The 17,570-nt window shown below is 38.8% G+C and overlaps 1 protein-coding gene and 1 pseudogene across 2 annotated transcripts; one reads left to right on the forward strand and one right to left on the reverse strand.

Moving 5' to 3' along the window:
• Positions 1-11,126: 11,126 nt before the first annotated feature.
• Positions 11,127-12,194, reverse strand: LOC149831987 (chlorophyll a-b binding protein 3C, chloroplastic-like). The gene has a single exon (XM_090014249.1). It carries the CDS (start codon positions 12,129-12,131, stop codon positions 11,334-11,336), a length of 798 nt encoding a protein of 265 aa, XP_089870375.1. The 5' UTR covers positions 12,132-12,194; the 3' UTR covers positions 11,127-11,333.
• Positions 12,195-14,531: 2,337 nt separating this feature from the next.
• Positions 14,532-16,689, forward strand: LOC149831988 (pentatricopeptide repeat-containing protein At5g66520 pseudogene; annotated as a pseudogene). The gene has a single exon (XR_016433071.1). The product of XR_016433071.1 is annotated as a pentatricopeptide repeat-containing protein At5g66520 pseudogene (transcript).
• The last annotated feature ends 881 nt before the right edge of the window (positions 16,690-17,570 follow it).

The following is a 17,570-nucleotide window of genomic DNA, read 5'->3' on the forward strand; positions in this document are numbered from 1 at the left end:
ATTGCTTTTTATTTAAAAAGCTAGGTTTTAAACGGTTTAAATGGTTTAATTTAAACTTATATTTCATGAATTAAGGCCTAAGTTTTAAAATCATTTATTTAGATTTTCAATTCCGACAAAATTTATTCCTCGTTATGACTCACACTTTATCGATATACCCTTTTTCACCAATTTACATAATATAATGAGGTATTCTCCTCGTTTAGGTTTCGAATTCAGGGTGTGTCTGATTAGATATATAATAAATCTAATCTAGGAATATCAGACCTTAACTCATCGTGGTTCATCCTTAATCGCTTCGTAAATCAAAATTACGCAATTCAAGACCTCGTATAGCTATATATGCACAATTACGAGAAATTCTCGCAATAAAACAAGAAATGACCAACACTGAAACACAGGACATATAAAATTATCTCAGAAATATGATGGGTCTTACATCAATAACACAATATAGCGCATTCATAGCTTTGGCGTTGAGTGAAGCAGTCTTCTTTGCTTCATCGGTCCATAGGCTGAAATCAGTTGATGTTGCTTGGTACTTTTTTGAAATGTCTATTCAAATTTCAAGATCCATGGTTTGTAAAAATATTGTCATTCTTACTTTCCAATATCCATAGTTTGTTCTATCAAAGAAAGGAGGACAATCTGAGGAGCATCCTTTTTTGTGATGAGAAGACGATATTGTTGACATGCTAGATGATGGTAAGATCAAAAGATAGCAAACCTTACTCTAATACCAAATAAAAGTATTGTAGGATCGATGTAACGAGCACTAGAGGGGGGTGAATAGTGCATTTAATCTTCGTCTTTGAAATTTGAAGAAATTTAAATACTGCAAAGCAATCATACACAAAGAACACAAGAATTTTATCATTGTTCGGTCTTCCAGACCTACATTCAGTCCCCAAGCAAAACCCGCTTGAGATTTGCACTATCACATTTGTGTCACTACAAGCTCAAACAGACCAAAACCGGTTCCACTTTCAGCAACAACCCTATTGAAAGCAAACTTCTCCTTTAAACCAAGGAGACTTTGTCCTTTTACAAAAAAATTGAAATAACCAACTTACAATCAACCTACAAGCCTTTCTTATGAATGCAAATAGAATGGAATAGGCTTTTAAGGTTGCTGAAATACTCAACTCACAATTTCACTAACTCGCAAAAAGAATTAGAGTGAAAATACTCAGTGTGCGAGAAAATGAATACTTGAGTGAAAAACAAAGAATTTGATGTTTCTCTTGATGATTTTGAGTATAGATCTCATTTTTATTTATAGCTAAACAATTCAAGATGTTGGTGGTACGAAGGGGTGTCAAACTGAAGTTTTTGAACAATAAAAAATGTTTGAAAAATGAAAGAACGCAACTTTTGAAAGTTTCAGAAAAATGGATATATTAGTCGACTGGAATAGTTATTAGTAGACTGAACTCAAATATTAGCAGACTGAGTGTTACCGTCAGTCAACTACTGCATTTAGCCGTTTAGTTTTGAATTCTGGATTTTTGAAACTTAGTCGACTAAAGAAAAGTTAGTCGACTGATGAAAATCATCAGTAGACTGAAAAAACTTTCAGTCGACTTCTGCTAAATTTTCCAGAAAATTGAACATTTTGTCCCGTCGACTAGGAAAATTTTCAGTCTACTGTTGTTAAACTTTCCAGAAAAAAACTCTTGAGTCGGTGGACTAAGAGTAGATTAGTCGACTGATCAGAAAATAGGCCTTTTGAAAAACAGACATTAGAAAATTGGTTGACTGATGAAACTTATTGGTCGACTAATAAACCTGAAAATGTAGATAAATAGTTTTCTGAAATGATTTTCGCCATGGGTTCTTATAGAAAAAAATTTCTAAGTATTTTTAGGTGTAATGCAAGTAAGATATGCAATCAAAGTAAGGCTCTTACAAGAATCTATGACTTTTAAAAAGCTTTACATTTGCAGACTTGTCTTCACAGATTCTTTAACAAATTCTTCAATTCTTTTCATATTTCTTCATTGTCTTAGCTGAAATTCAGTTGTTCTAGTTCTTCATCATCAACATTTTGTGCTTAAATTATCATGTATAGCTTTCTTGTCTTAATAAGGGGTGTGCCATGGGTTTATACCATCTCAACAGTGACCTTAAGTACGGTAGGCTTAGCGAGTGTGACTTGGTCTATGATTTTGAGGGTTGTTTCCCTATCTTTCATAAAAAAAATATCACAGGAAATACTATATCACAGATGCTCTTATTGTGGAAAGTCAAATCAGGTGGTGTGTCAAAGCAGAATCTTTTTGTGTTTTGAAATCACCAGCGTCGGCAGCCTTCATCACCACCATTCATTAATGTGCACAGTGGAGACCACCAAAAATGGTTGATGACATCATTGCATAAAGATGAAAGCCACGGACAATGGTGATTTTAAAAGACGAAACAAACTATGTTTTGGCATGTCGCCTGATCTGACCTCAGCTGAATTGGTATCAATATAAAGTTGGAAGACAGTTGTGTGTTTAAAATAGCTCTTTTTGGGGAGTTAGGTTTCACTCATCCCTTGAGTCATCCTCCATCTTCATACCTGACTTAAATCATATGATACAAGTTGTTTTGATTAAATTAATCTGACCCTATAGATGGATTTATCATGGTCCATTTAATAAGAATCAACCTTTAGATCATACTTTTTCAACAACAAAATATGATTTTTTAAATCACAAAATTTTGTATTTTGTCAAATGTTAAATCGCCAAAAAAATCCTATACAAAAGTTGGATTTTGTTGATTTACTTGTTCATACATCTGTGGAGTCCGATTTGATCAAGACAACCTAAAGCAATGAAATCCCAATGAGGGGTATAAAGATAGGGATGACATATGGGATGAGCGAAACTGATTTCCTTTTTTGGGAGCCTTGTATGGGAGGTGCATTGTGGTTACCCTAACACCCTCTACCGTTTGTGAGCAGTGCATTGTAGTTTCTCCAACACCCTCTGCTGTTTAGGAGCAATACCTTGTCCTAACACTATGTTGTATGGGATTAGTGGTCTTGCCAAAATGGCTACATTGAATATGGAATTGGCACATCTCAACACCATTCACAAGAGAATGTTTGTGCCAACTATGTCTCCCTCACAATATTTGGCAAAACCATATCTTGGTAACACATATAAACAATATTTGGAACCTATGGCTTCAAAACAACTGCATTCATGAAGGGCTTGAGAAGGATCCAATTGCAGTGCTCATATATCATGGAGATGGAAAATGCAAAATGTGCAAGTATTAAATTGAGGACCTGACAACCTCTTAATGACCAAAAGCAGAGAGTTGATTGTGGACTTGAATGTGAGGGTTCTCATCACATTGGTGAGCTGCAGCCGACACACTTTTTTTATGCTCTAGTGCAGTGTTCGGTAATGCCTAGCATGACCATGGTGGGCCATGTTTGCAGCATGCTCTACCAGTTTGGTAAATAGCATGACCAGTGAGATAGCTTCTCTGATGCGAAGGATTGAGAGGGGAACTGTTGGAGCACTAATGTTTGAAATTTCAACAAAGTGGAATTCAATTGTTTAAACATATTACCAGTTTATGCACACAATGATTAGCTCATTGATGGATAGTAATGCGAGGTGCGGCAATTCAGCTTGCAGAATATGGGAGAAGGTTGTGGAAGGTGTGAGGGTACAACCCACCAACTTTTGCAGGATATTAATTCGCATCTTTACTACAGTTGAGGACTCCAAGGCGATAAGAATAGCGTGGGCATTGAGGGTGACTCACGCACACCAGCGGTGCAACAACACCTTGTTGCTATTAGGGAAAAATATGTATGCGCATATGAACAAAAATGGTCAGCTAGTTGGGTAGACCCTAATATCAAAAGGTAATGTGGAAATGCTCAAAGTTGCGACTCCCTCCGGTCTGGTACTAGAGAAAATTGTGGAGTCACAACAAAATTATATTTTTTGTGGAAAGCAAGGATGTGTGGGATTTTGGTACGGATTCAGTGTGGCCATTGGGTCTCACACATGAAAATATGAATCTAGGTATTAGATCTAATGATCTAGAGTAGTGGGTCAAGAAGAATCCAATAAGTGGGTCATTGAGTTAGAACCAGTGAGATAGTGGTAGGCCTCACAACACATGTTTGAGAATCTAATAGGACAGTTATGGGTACCCATGAGAGGATAAGTAATTCAGCCTCTACCTCTGCAGTTTGAGAGCTCGATAATTACATTGAGAAATTCCCCTTTGAAGTAGGTCGTTTACAAGAAATCTCTCATCCTTCTTTCCTCTCTTCTCTATGGTGCTCCTTCTTTGTGCACACCACGATTCAGAATATTCAGTGGTATCAGAGCTCGATATCAGTGCACTCATGAAAAAGTTAGCGGTGAGCCAAGGCATGGACTTGGGTGCGTTATGCGATGACAACGCATGGGTTCGACCACCACCGAAGAAAAAAAAGGGAGCAAAAAGAAAAATAAAATAAGTGCAGACTCTATTGGCTGAGCCTCGCCGAACAGTTGGCTCCGCCAGAGCCATCAAAGAAGCAGAAAAAAAAATCAACATCGGATTCTGTCGAGTTTTAGAGCAGGCTGCAAATACCCTCGTGGTCGCTCAGTCAAGATTTTACCGGATTCTGGCGAGTTCTTCGCCTACAAAAGCATCAACATGCAGAAGAATTCTAATCTTCATTTTTGCATTGACCGATGGCATTGATTACGCCACCACAGATTGCCCAATTGCTTAGGTTCTGATCACAAGGAAGTTGACTTCCTGTGCCCCTCCACCGGGAAGGCATCTTGCCTCTCCGCTGACAAAGATGTTGATTATCTTATTCTCCTATCGCAAAACCTGGTGAATGCTTAACCAGCTACCCGCAACTGCTACCCGCTAACCTGGTGGACAGAGAGGAAAGCATGCCATGTTCTCCAGGCACAAGAGGCGAAATGGGAAATTGGGGTTGGTGTAAAGAAGGTGGTGGTTCTCTCCACCAAATGGTTCCCAGAATAGGGGTGATTGCTGGAGGAATCTACATAAGAAATTTACAAGGGAATACCGTGCGATGGGGTCAGGTTGGTGGTGGTAGAACTCCGTCAGGGGCCATTGCTGACGACAGTGGTTCACGGTGAAGGATAGCGACTGAGAAGGATACTCTTCCACCGAACCGCTACTACCATGGGATCCTTGCTGCCATGAGAGAGAGATACTACCCTGAGATGTAGTAGCTACGGAGATTGTCTCTGTCGGCCGATGGCTACTAGGGTTCGGCAATAGCTAAGAAAAAGGAAAACTAGAGAAGAGGAAGAGGGTGGCAACTGCTGCCTCATCCTCTTCCCTCTCATATTAGGGCCTTTTACTGTACAAAGAAAAAAAAAATGGAAGAAACGACATGAAGGAGAGAGCAAGATGGGAGATCTAGCCAGCCTTTGTAGGTAGCCGATAGAGCAGGGGAGGCAGAGGACTTTTCTCCACCGGACGGTTGCCGAAAACCTCAGTCATGAAAAAACCTGCGAAAAAAAATAAGGGTGAAAACGAAAAGGGTTAGGGTTTCTCGAAAACTCGAAAAATTCTTTTATCCTTTATTTATCTATTTTATTTTTATTGATTGTTTCATATTTAGTCATTATTTTCTATAATATTACGTTGTGAGATCTTTAATATTTTCATAACATAGGCTATTTTTTAAAAAATTCAAAAATATACATGTTCTCTGAAAAATATCTGAGACAGGAATGTAGTTTGGGGTTTTTCTCAGAACTGCTCTTGAACCTTTTTTAAAATTACAAAAAAACACCTAAATTTTTTTGTTTAACTCAGAAAGTTCTAAAAGTTCATTTTTAATGTTCTGGCTTATTGATTTTACCCATAACTATTTTGACTTTTTTTATTTTGTAGAAAAGTGCTTCTAGTTTACAAAATACCTCCTAGAGTGTTATCCAAACAATTTTTTATTTGAATTGGGTCAAGTTGTTCAGGTAGTTTCTTATAAATTTGGTTGGATCCTGTAAAACTTTTTGGACCCAATTATGTTTTGCTTTGGATCTCTACCCTCGTACAGAAAAAAAAAATTAGCATACATATATAATTTTTTGGATCCTGAAATATTGTATTTGCATATTATTTTTTATATGCTTTAATATTTTGTTCATGTTTTGAATCATATTATATTTTGATCTAGTGTATCCCTTTTTTTATCTAGTTTTATATGAATCAAGTGTAATTAGATCAAGATCCATTAAATCTAATGTTTGGGTCAAGATTGGATTTGATCGGTATTAGATCAAATGTTTGGATCCAGTAAGGTGACACAGACCTTGGTTTGATCAAGTAAAATATTTTGGATCTGGTTTAATCTGTATGGATCTGGATAGATCAAAATGAGAATAATAACAAATTGATTGAATATAGATCCAATTAAATGAGGTTAGAACCAGACAATGCTATTAGATTTTGTTGAACTTCAATAGATCTAAATATATCAAGTTAATAAGTTATGGATCCAGGAAATATTATTCAGCATATTTGAATGGGACATTTTATGAGTGTTTTGAGGTTATTTAGATGTTGAGCAAATAGCTCAACATGAATAAAGTATTGAGATCCAGTTTGGAATAAGTTTTGACTTAAAGCTAATAATATGATATGTACCTAGTTATGGTTTGATGCATGAATAGACTTTTATTGAATGGATCTAATAATGAATTCAGATAGTATAATGCCTAGATATAGGATATGGATCCATATTAGATCAAGAGACAAATCTAATATATATATATATATATATATAATCAAATATATTGTATTGATCTATATTTGATCTAGGTTTTATGTTGGATCTGAATAGTATCGGGCTAGATATTTGGACCTAATAATGACATATATTTTGTATAGGTTCTGGTTTGACATGGTTAGATCTATATAAGTGTATTACTGAATATGTGGTCTGGATCCATAAAGATATGGATTTGGATTATGGTCAAACCCTTTATGATCCATGGTTTTATTTTGCATGAGATCCATTTGAATTCTAATATAAATCATGTTGGACTTGATGAGAACATCTCAAGTCGCATACAAATCTAATGGATTTGGATTTAAAACTTAAGTAGATTCGGTAATGAATTTGAACTTATATGTTCACAAGCTTGTGGTTTGTTTAAAGCCTTGAAATTGGCTCATCATGTTTGATATATCCAAATGATAATAGGATAACTCTCATTAGATATGGATCTAGTGCATATTCAAACTGGATTTGAATATGAAGATTTATACCTTACTTTATGATGAAAAATCAATCTAGTTAAGTGAATAGCCTCATGATGGTGACATATCATGAAGAAAAAGTCAAGCTAGTGTATGTAAAACCTAATGATGTCATGACTTAATGCAAATATTGCTCAAAGGCAATATATTAGAATAGTGGGAGCTGAATTATAACTTTTGCACTTGTATGGATATTTATTTGTATATGATGATAAATAATCATCATAAATAATGCTCTATATGGTATGCTTGTATGAATGCATGAAAGGACATTTTTCATGCTTTAGAAGATTTTGCATGAAATGCAACATGGTCAGTTATATTTATGACTGTTTAGATCTGGATATACTGATCTAAAATGATGATGATCAATATATGATAATGCACATAGATAGTGGGAGTATAAACTATAGTGAAAGTTAAAAAAGTTAAAGTATTTGCTATGTTTGACAAATCATGAATTTATGAATTAATAAATTCTATAGTACTCTACTAGTGTGCATGCCTATGGTATGGTCATGTAAGAGTCACAAGAACCTCATAACTAAGTGAGACCCACATTATAATTTGTTCACTTTTTCTTTAAAACTATGCACTACATAACTCAGTATGCAGTGAATGGTGAATACTTGAAATAAATTATTGCACATTAAAGGTTATGATAAAAATTATGACATGATGAAAAAATGACCTAGTTTGTAAATTGCCAAATAATAAGAATATATCATGAAGAAGAAATTCAACTAATGTATGTAAAACCTTGTGATGTCATGGCAAAATACATATAGTTATGTGAAAAGAGTGTGATAAATAATGCACCAGTTATGATACAATGTGGGTGTTTGCCCCATATGGCTAAGTGAGAAATGTTGGATCCTGATACAGATCCAGTGTAGCCATTGGCTCTCACACATGAAACTCATATGTTGGATGGAGAGTTAGATTCAGGTAGTAGATCTGAAATATGGATCTAGGTATTAGATCCAATGATTTAGAGTAGTTGGCCAAGAATCTAATAACTCGCTTACGTAGTGGGTCATTGAATTAGAACTATTGAGATAGTGGTGGGCTTCACAACACATTGAATTCTCAAACATGTTTGAGAATCCAATGAAACAGTTATTGTTGGATAATGGTTACCCAGAGGAGGATAAGTAACCTAGCTCTTGCCTCTACAGTGTAAGAGTTCAATAATTACATCGAGAAAATCTTCCTTGAAGTAGGTCGTTTACAAGAAATCTCTCATCCTTCTTTCCTCTCTCCTCTACGATGCTCCTCCTTTTTTGTACACACCACTGTCCAGAATCTCTAGGACGTGCAGAACAGTGAGCAAAAAAAGTTCAGCTCAACTCATAGTTAGGCAACATTTGCCGCTCCAACCCTAGCAAGATGTATGTATTCTTTAGAAAAACATAGGATGTAGCATTGTATGGTATGAGGACCTAGTGAAGGTTGTATTTGTAGCAAAAGCATTGGAGGAGGACATCAAAAAATCTAGTGGAGAAAAATGTCTTGCATAGTCTGCCATCCAATGTAGTATGTGATGACTTTAATGAACATGCATTATGTTAGACAAACCACAATGGATGAAGCAAACCATAAGATAAAGATAAGAAAAGAACAAAATACAAATACAAGATTTACTTGGTTCAACACTAAAACCTACATCCATAAACAAAAGGAGGAGTAAAATTCACTAGCAAGATGTGAGAAAATACAAAAGCGAAATACATCGCTCTCAAAACCTTAATCATCAACCCACCTGAAACTCTCACACCCAACTCTCAAAAGGAAGTGGCTATATATATATATATATATATATATATATAAGGGTGGCAAAATCTGACCCGACCCGCCAACCCGCTTCTTAGTCGGGTTCGGGTTTGGCTTAAACGGGTTCCTGTCGTATACGGGTCGACCCGCCTAACCCGTTTATTAAACGGGTCAGGTTTGTGTTAGGGTATGCCAACCCGGCTGACCCGTTCAATAAACAGGTTAGGCGGGTGGGTCAACCCGTTTACCCGAACCCGACCCACCAACCCACCCGCCAACCCGTTTACCCGACCCCGACTTGCCCGCCAACTTGTTTACCCGTTCACCTGAACCCGACCCGCCAACCCATTTACCCGAACCTGACCCGCCAACTCGCCCGCTAACATGTTTACCCGACCCGACCCGTTTATTAAAAGGGTTAACTGTGTCGTGACGGGTTACCCGTTTAATAAATGGGTCGGGTTCGTGTTTGCCACAGCCGACCCGCTTAATAAACGGGTCGGGTTCGTGTTGAGGTATGCTGACCCGCCAACCCGACCCGATATATATATATATATATATATATATATATATATATATATATATATATATATATATATGAAGGGCATAAAATCCTAAACGGTACAAAAAAGAAACAAAATTGGGCTTGGGTCGGATAAATGATCGGAGTGGTCCAGAATTTAAGACACCCACAACACATTACGTACAACCATACCAGAAGTCATCCTTCACTGAGGCTGTTTCAGCCTTGTGTAGTGTCCTAATATGATATTTTAGGAGTAAGGAGTGAGTTCCTCAGGGTTTTTGGTTTACATCCATGGGGTTCTCCACCTTGATGCGTGTATGAGACTTTGCCTGTATGAAAGATGATTTCCAAATACCCTTGGTACCAAGATGTTCCTTACAGCTCTTGTCACGTTGGGCTGTTGCTGCCCACTGCTTAATATACTTTAACATTACTTATTATGTGTTCTCTCAATCTTATCTCAATCTTAGCATTGATATGCACATTTCATTTGTTACACTTCATTTATGCTCTGTTTGGAAGCAGGATGGGAATAACATTTATTTTTGTTGCCAAAATATGGTTTTGCCAAAACATGATTTTTGCAGCAGCTCTGCACGGGATCAAATAGAAGCTTCTCATTCATGCCCAAACCAGAATAGAATGAACTTCATTGTGAAGCTGGTGTTGACACTGATAGTTGATTTACTGCCACCAGTTTTCTAGTGACAGAGGCGTGCTCTCTCTCTCTCTGTATATATATATATATATATATATATATATATATATATATATATATATATATATATATAGTGATGGATAGGTGCTGAACCCATGCTTAATTACGCTGACCATCCATCACGCGATCAAAATCGTGTTGATGAAAAAAAATCGTGTCAAAAAACACTGAATAGCGCAAAAAAACTTTTAACGGCACTCAAAATCGCCACAAAAAGGACATAGTGATGCACGTGGTATTACAAATTTCTAATGCCACGCACATCTCTATCCTTTAGTTCAAAAGCACCATTAAAAGGTTTTTTGCGCTGTTATCATTTTTTTCATATTTTCACGCTGACCGTCCATCACTGATGCATGGTTAGCGCGATTAAGCATGGGTTCAGTACCTATGCATTAAACACCTACCCATTTTCCCATATTTTTTGTTATCATGTAAATGATGCCGGTCCGTTTGTATTTTTTATTTGGTTTGTTGACATTTAGCGCAGTCATGGACTGCAGCTAAAGGTCTTATGGTTACCCGACCTTTATTGGCGGTCCAGGACCGCGCTAAATGTCCAAAAATTTATCAGGGGCACACATTCACTTCGAGCTTTACTCTTGTTATCATATCACATTTTTTTGTTGAAGCTCATGGAATAACCTAGCCAGTTTTTCTTTGTTTTTTCTAGTTTGTAGTCATCACCAACTGCTATAATTTAGTTTCTAGAAGACTAGCTATGCCAAAGTAGAGCCATCAGCCATGGACGCATTATTTGTAGGATTTTAGTACCTTTCACCGTAAGGCCACGTCTTGTTACAATACAAATAATAATTCCCATGCCCGTTTCATGCAGAATCCAAACAATACAGATTGGATACAACAGTTCACTTCAATATATATAGAAACCAAACAGTTTGCAGAGGATTTTGCCTTCCAAGGTTTTTTTTTCATTGGACTTCTAATCTAATACCAAAGACAAATAAAATGGCGTTTTTTCAGTAGCACAGTACATTTTACACATTGGAAAGATCACAATTGTTTAGCATTTACAAACTTTTTACAATCTTCTCAAGGAGTTCACTTCCCGGGGACGAAGTTGGTAGCGTAGGCCCATGCATTGTTGTTGACTGGATCGGCCAAGTGGTCCGCCAGGTTCTCCAACGGACCCTTTCCGGTCACAATGGCCTGAACGAAGAAGCCGAACATGGAGAACATAGCAAGCCTGCCGTTCTTGATCTCCTTCACCTTCAACTCCGCGAAGGCTTCGGGGTCGTCAGCCAGACCCAGTGGGTCAAAGCTGCCACCTGGGTAAAGCGGGTCGGTCACCTCGCCAAGAGGACCACCGGCAATGCGGTACCCCTCGACCGCACCCATGAGTATGACCTGCGTGGCCCAGATGGCCAAGATGCTCTGAGCGTGGATCAGGCTGGGGTTGCCCAGATAGTCAAGGCCTCCCTCACTGAAGATCTGAGCCCCAGCCTTGAACCATACAGCCTCACCGAACTTGACTCCGTTCCTAGCAAGCAGCTCGGGGAAGACGCAGCCGAGGGCACCCAACATAGCCCACCTAGCATGGATCACCTCAAGCTCCCTGTTCTTGGCAAAGGTCTCCGGGTCGGCCGAGAGACCGGCGGTGTCCCAGCCGTAGTCACCGGGGAATTCACCGCTGAGGTAGGAAGGGGCATCACCAGAGAAGGGACCGAGATACTTGACTCGGTCGGGGCCGTACCATGGGCTGCCGGAGGAGACGGGCTTGGGCTTGGCCACGGTCTTCCTCATGGTGACGCGGCCCTCGCCGATGAGATCAGAGGTGGAGGGGGAGAGGTTTACTGCCCGGCCGGCAAAGGTAGGGGAGGAGAGAGCCATGGTGGCCATCTTTTTCTTGAAAGGAAGGGATGTACTTAGTGGGTTGGTGCTAGGGGAGTGGAGTGAGCTGGGTGCTTGAAGGGTGAGCCCTGCTGGTGCAATTTATATGGGCAGCAGAGGGGTTGTGGACCCTGCTGTCCTTATCCAATGAAATCAATATCTGTTTTGTGATTGGTTGATTTGATTTGTGGAGTTCTGGGAACCAACCATGACCGCCCACTTCTTTGGTCGTTTAGGTTAAGGGATGCATGGTTGATGGTTCATCCCTTGTGCACTTTGTCAGATATTGGTGGTGTACTAAATTTTATAGTGATGTTTCCTTGATAAATTCGCTAACTGATATTTATATATTTAAATTATGATGCGTTCGGTTTACCGCTGTATTTTTAACTTATGGTGATATAAAAGTTAAAAAATATAGCCTTTAAATTTACCAGGCCAACTGAATAGCCTTGGTCGAATAACATCGAACTATGGAAGTGTTCGGTTTTGCATGTTATCTAAATTGGAATATATGTGAATGTAGAAGTTTAAATTTGAGTATATGCTGGAATTGTAATCGAAAAGGAGTGTTGGGAACATGGTAAGAAATAAGGGAAACGGGACAAAAAAAATGAGTTACAAAAAAATTGTCAAATAGATAAATTTAATTCTTTTTTTAATTGTCTAAAACAAAATCAAAGAAATTGACATATATATGAGATTTTTCTCTGAAAATCAAGTTAGCATATAAGAAGCATGGGATTCAAATTCAAGACCAATTGTGATCCAAACCCGAGATCCAATAAAATTAAATCCATAATCGAGTTTTTTGAAAAGTATTTGCTAAATATAGTTTTCCGAATGTTTCCCTCGAAATGAATTTTTTGCTGATTTTTTAAAAACATGGAATATCTTCTTCTTTTTTTCAAAGTGTTTTAAATCGAGATTCCTGACTATGATTTTGGTGTGATTTTTGGGCGGTTTTGGTCTCAATTTATGTATTTCTTATATGATTAAAACTGACATGTGTTTTCTGTTATAACACTAGCAATTTGCTCAAGATATTTTCTTGAATCTCGTATAATTTTCTCATACATTATGAAAATAAGTAATGGATTGTTTGGATTTTGACTAAAATTTATTTATATGTGAAATTTGTTTTTCTATTGTTGTTTTATAACTCTCATTAATGCTTTTGCAATGTATGATAAGATAAAATTTGATCTTGTCTGGAATAACAATTTAGTTTGATTTTCTTGGTTTTCTGCTTTCTACATGATCTACATGTTTTTATTGATTTGTTAATTTCCAAATATGGTTAGTAGTTTGTTACTTTTCAAGTGGTTTTTGAAAGGCATTTATTTTTCAAGTGTTGTGATGATATCCTAACCGGACCAGCAAGACCCCTTGATTTAATGAGCCGGTTGATGGTAAGGATGTAAATGGTTTGGATTTGGGTTGGATGTAGCCAAATACTATATTCCACTAATCGGATATTGGCTAATTAGAGTTGGAGTCAGATTCGGATGTGAAAATGAAAATACTGAATCCTATTAAATTCATATAATTGGACTTGAATATCGATAAAATTTGGTTATTAAATCTTAAATCTAATACCAGCAAGATTCCTTTATCTTTTTTACTAAATAATCAGAGTTGGATATTCGGATCAGATGTTGGATAACATCCTTGACTGACTTTGAGATACAGATTCAATTAAAACTTCCAACATTCGACCCGTTGTCATCCCTAGGTGATCAACTGTCTTTGAGATAGAGAAAAGGGTGTCAATGAGCTGGGTTTAACTTGGACCCGGCCCATACCAAATCCTTTAGGGTCAAGGTTTCGTGATAAAGAAAAATGGCCGGTTAGGATCTGGGTCGGAACCATAGAAACTGATTAGTGTATAGAGCCAGATATGGTTTGTGAAATTTCATACCAGACAACCGGAGTTGCGATTAAGAACACCATGATCTTTCAATGTATATATATATATCAGGTATGGACCGGGTATGGTTTATGTAATCTTTATAGGTCTCGAGTATCATTTTTCTTATGGTGGATCCAATTGGACTAGGTCCAGACCCAGTACCAGCACCTCAAAGATCCAGGTTCGGACTCACCTGAGTCCTAACCAATCTGACCTGTTGACACCCCTAGATAAAGATTCAATTAAAACCAAGTAATCAATTCTCTTTGTTTTTTCGCTTTTACCGAATCTGACTAATCAGATTTGGATTCGTCGATTGACATCCCTTGATGATCGGATGACTTTGAGACCCGGACTCGGTTAAAACTGAGTCACAACCCGATCTGTTAATAAATTAACCGAATCATATAAATGGGTTCGGATCGGGTCGAGTCCGGCCAGTCAGCCCATTGCCCATTCCTTTGAAAGGTCAAGAGCCAAGCGCGCTCGTCGAAACGTTCATGACATAAACGTTGGACTTAGACGGCCGGATGTTGGCCGTTTGTTCGCTCCCAACGGTCGAACCACCGACCTCCGCGAAGCCCACACCCAGACGACCCCCTCGTAGTCGTAGTGGCCGTTCCCTCCCATGGAGCAGCAGCCTCTCCCTCCTCCAACTCTGCACCAACATGCGCGAGTTCCGCCAGATCCACGCCCACCTCGTCGTAAACGGCCTCATCCACCACCCGACGGCGTTCAACCAGCTGGTCTCCTTCTGCTCCCTCTCGGATTCGGGCCACCTCGCCGTCGCCAGATCCCTCGTCGACCACTTCGCCCCCAATATCACCACCTTCGCCTGGAACTCATTGATGAGAGGTTACGCTCTCGGCCAAACACCCCGTGAATCTATATTGTTGTATTGCCGATTTCTTCGAGAATCCGGCAAGCCGCCCGACTGCTACACGTTTCCGATCGTAATCAAGGCGTGCTCCATGGTTCCTGCATTGGAGGAAGGGAGAGGGATCCATGCTCATGTTTTGAAACTTGGGTTTGGGTTTGATGTTTATGCGCGCAATGGGTTGATCGATATGTATGCTAAATGCGGATGTCTGGGGTGTGCACGCCAACTGTTTGTTGAAATGCCTCAACCGGATGTTGTTTCTTGGACGGCTTTGATTGCTGGGTATGTGGAGAATGGGGATCTTCAATCCGCACGGCAGCTGTTTGATGAAATGCCTGAGAGGAACATTGTTACTTGGACGGCGATGATTGATGGGTATGCTTCTTATGGTGATATGGAATCTGCTCGGAGATTTTTTGATGGTATGCCCCGTCGTGATGTCGTCTCGTGGACTGCAATGATCACGGGTTACCTTCAAGCAAATCGGTTTAAGGAAGTGTTGGGTCTCTTTCGTGAGATGCAAAGAAATGATGTGAATCCAGACGGTGGAGTCCTCGTTGGGGTGCTTTCAGCTTGTGCTAGTTTGGGTGATCTGGATCAGGGGAGGTGGATCCATGCATACATTCAGAGGAACAACATCAAATTGGACGCGAAACTGAGTACTGGCTTAATCAACATGTATGCAAAATGTGGTAGCATTGAACAGGCGTTCGAAGTCTTCAGAGACAGTCCTCAGAAGGTGACGCCTTTATGGAACTCCATGATTGCTGGTCTTGCGATGCATGGGAAAGCTAGAATGGCGATTGATCTTTTCCTCGAAATGGAAAATGCTGGAGCCATCCCTGATGCTATAACCTTCATTAGCATTCTTAATGCTTGTGCTCATGCTCGCATGGTGGATGAGGGAAGAAAGCATTTTAGTCTTATGAAAGAGAAATATAATATTGAACCGAAACTTGAGCACTATGGTTGCATGATGGATCTTCTTGGTAGAGCTGGTCTTTTGACTGAAGCAGAAGAGATTGCTGAAACTATGCCAATGAAGCCTGATGCAGTTATATGGGGAATACTCGCGAATGCCTGCAGAATCCATGGTGATGTTGAAATGGGGGAACGCATCGGAAAGCATCTGGTGGAACTAGAGCCAAATGATGGTGGAAGATACGTGGTTTTATCGAATATTTATTCCATGGCCGGAAGATGGGACAAAGTTGCAGAGGTAAGACAAGCCATGAAGGAGAAAGGAGTTAGAAAGACTCCCGGATGTACATCAATAAACCTAGATGGCCTCATTCATGAATTTGTTGCAGGAGATACAAGACACCAACAATCTGAGTTAATCTATGCTACATTAGGTAAGATGTTTGAACGACTGAAATCTGAGGGTTATTCACCAGATGCTTCAGCAGTTTGTTTTGACATTGAAGATGAGACTAAAGAGGCTGTAGTGGCTCATCATAGTGAGAAGTTGGCTATTTCTCTGGGATTGATCAGTACAAAATCTGGGACTACCATACACATCATGAAAAACCTAAGATTTTGTTCAGACTGTCATACATTTATGAAACATGTCTCCAGTGTCTTTCAAAGAGAAATAATTGCAAGAGATCGTGTGCGTTTTCACCATTTCAAAGGTGGTGCTTGTTCTTGTATTGACTTCTGGTGAAAGGATCTCCTGTACCTATACCTATAGGCTGTTAATGTTCTTGGATGTTGCCCTGCATAGAGATGTTCTTTGGTATACGCTTCACATCAATGGATGCTCTGTTATTTCTAAGGCTGTTGAAATGTTTCTGCAAGAAGATAATTACAGTGAGTGTTACCCAGCTGTCATACGGATAGTTCATTTTGACTCTTATTACAAATCCGCTTATATACACGTCACATTGAAATTTTCACAAAATAGCATATCTCGGTATCCGCAGCTGTATCCATGTGACATAGGTAGCCAGTGTTTTTGGAGAACCATGAATGGATATTTACCCTTAGATTCTAACTAGTGTAACAAGTGGACTTTCATAGAACTCTAAAGTTTAAGTTACTAAGGTATCTAGAGTTTCATACACACCTCATGTGAAAAGGGGTTCACACCTCATACCTGGGGAAGTACTTCACGGCCTAAGAATCATTTTCAAGGGAAAGTATCTTCCCCTGGGTGGATGTGTAACAAACACCCCCTTCAAGAAATCTCACAGGCCTGGCTTGTTTCATGCAACTTTTATGAGAAAGTGTTGAGTTTGGCAATTCTGATGTGTAATCCTTTCCCACCAAGAATGAAACAAACATGCTGAAACATACCTTAGTAAAGGAAATCAGTAAATGTCTTTTTAAGAATCCGCACTACAGCACCTTTCTTGGAGCTAATATCCACGTCATCCTCCCCAAATTTGTCAATATGTAGTGGCATCTGTTGAGAAACTATGTTTTGATGATACATGATAAATATGATATGCTTTCATGATGCATATATATGATACATGATAAATACATGATATGCTTTCATGAGATATGATAAATATGATATGCTTTCATATGTGAAACTGAATATGTTATATTATGACTGGATATGATGTGCTATGTATTTAACGAGTATTTGATGCAAGGTTATTTCACTTAAGAAGAGTGAAGACAACTTGATCAAGTGCAACTATTTGAT

Source organism: Nuphar pumila, chromosome 7 (assembly GCF_984573655.1).
Source record: "Nuphar pumila chromosome 7, dmNupPumi1.hap1.1, whole genome shotgun sequence".
Classification (NCBI taxonomy): Eukaryota; Viridiplantae; Streptophyta; class Magnoliopsida; order Nymphaeales; family Nymphaeaceae; genus Nuphar; species Nuphar pumila.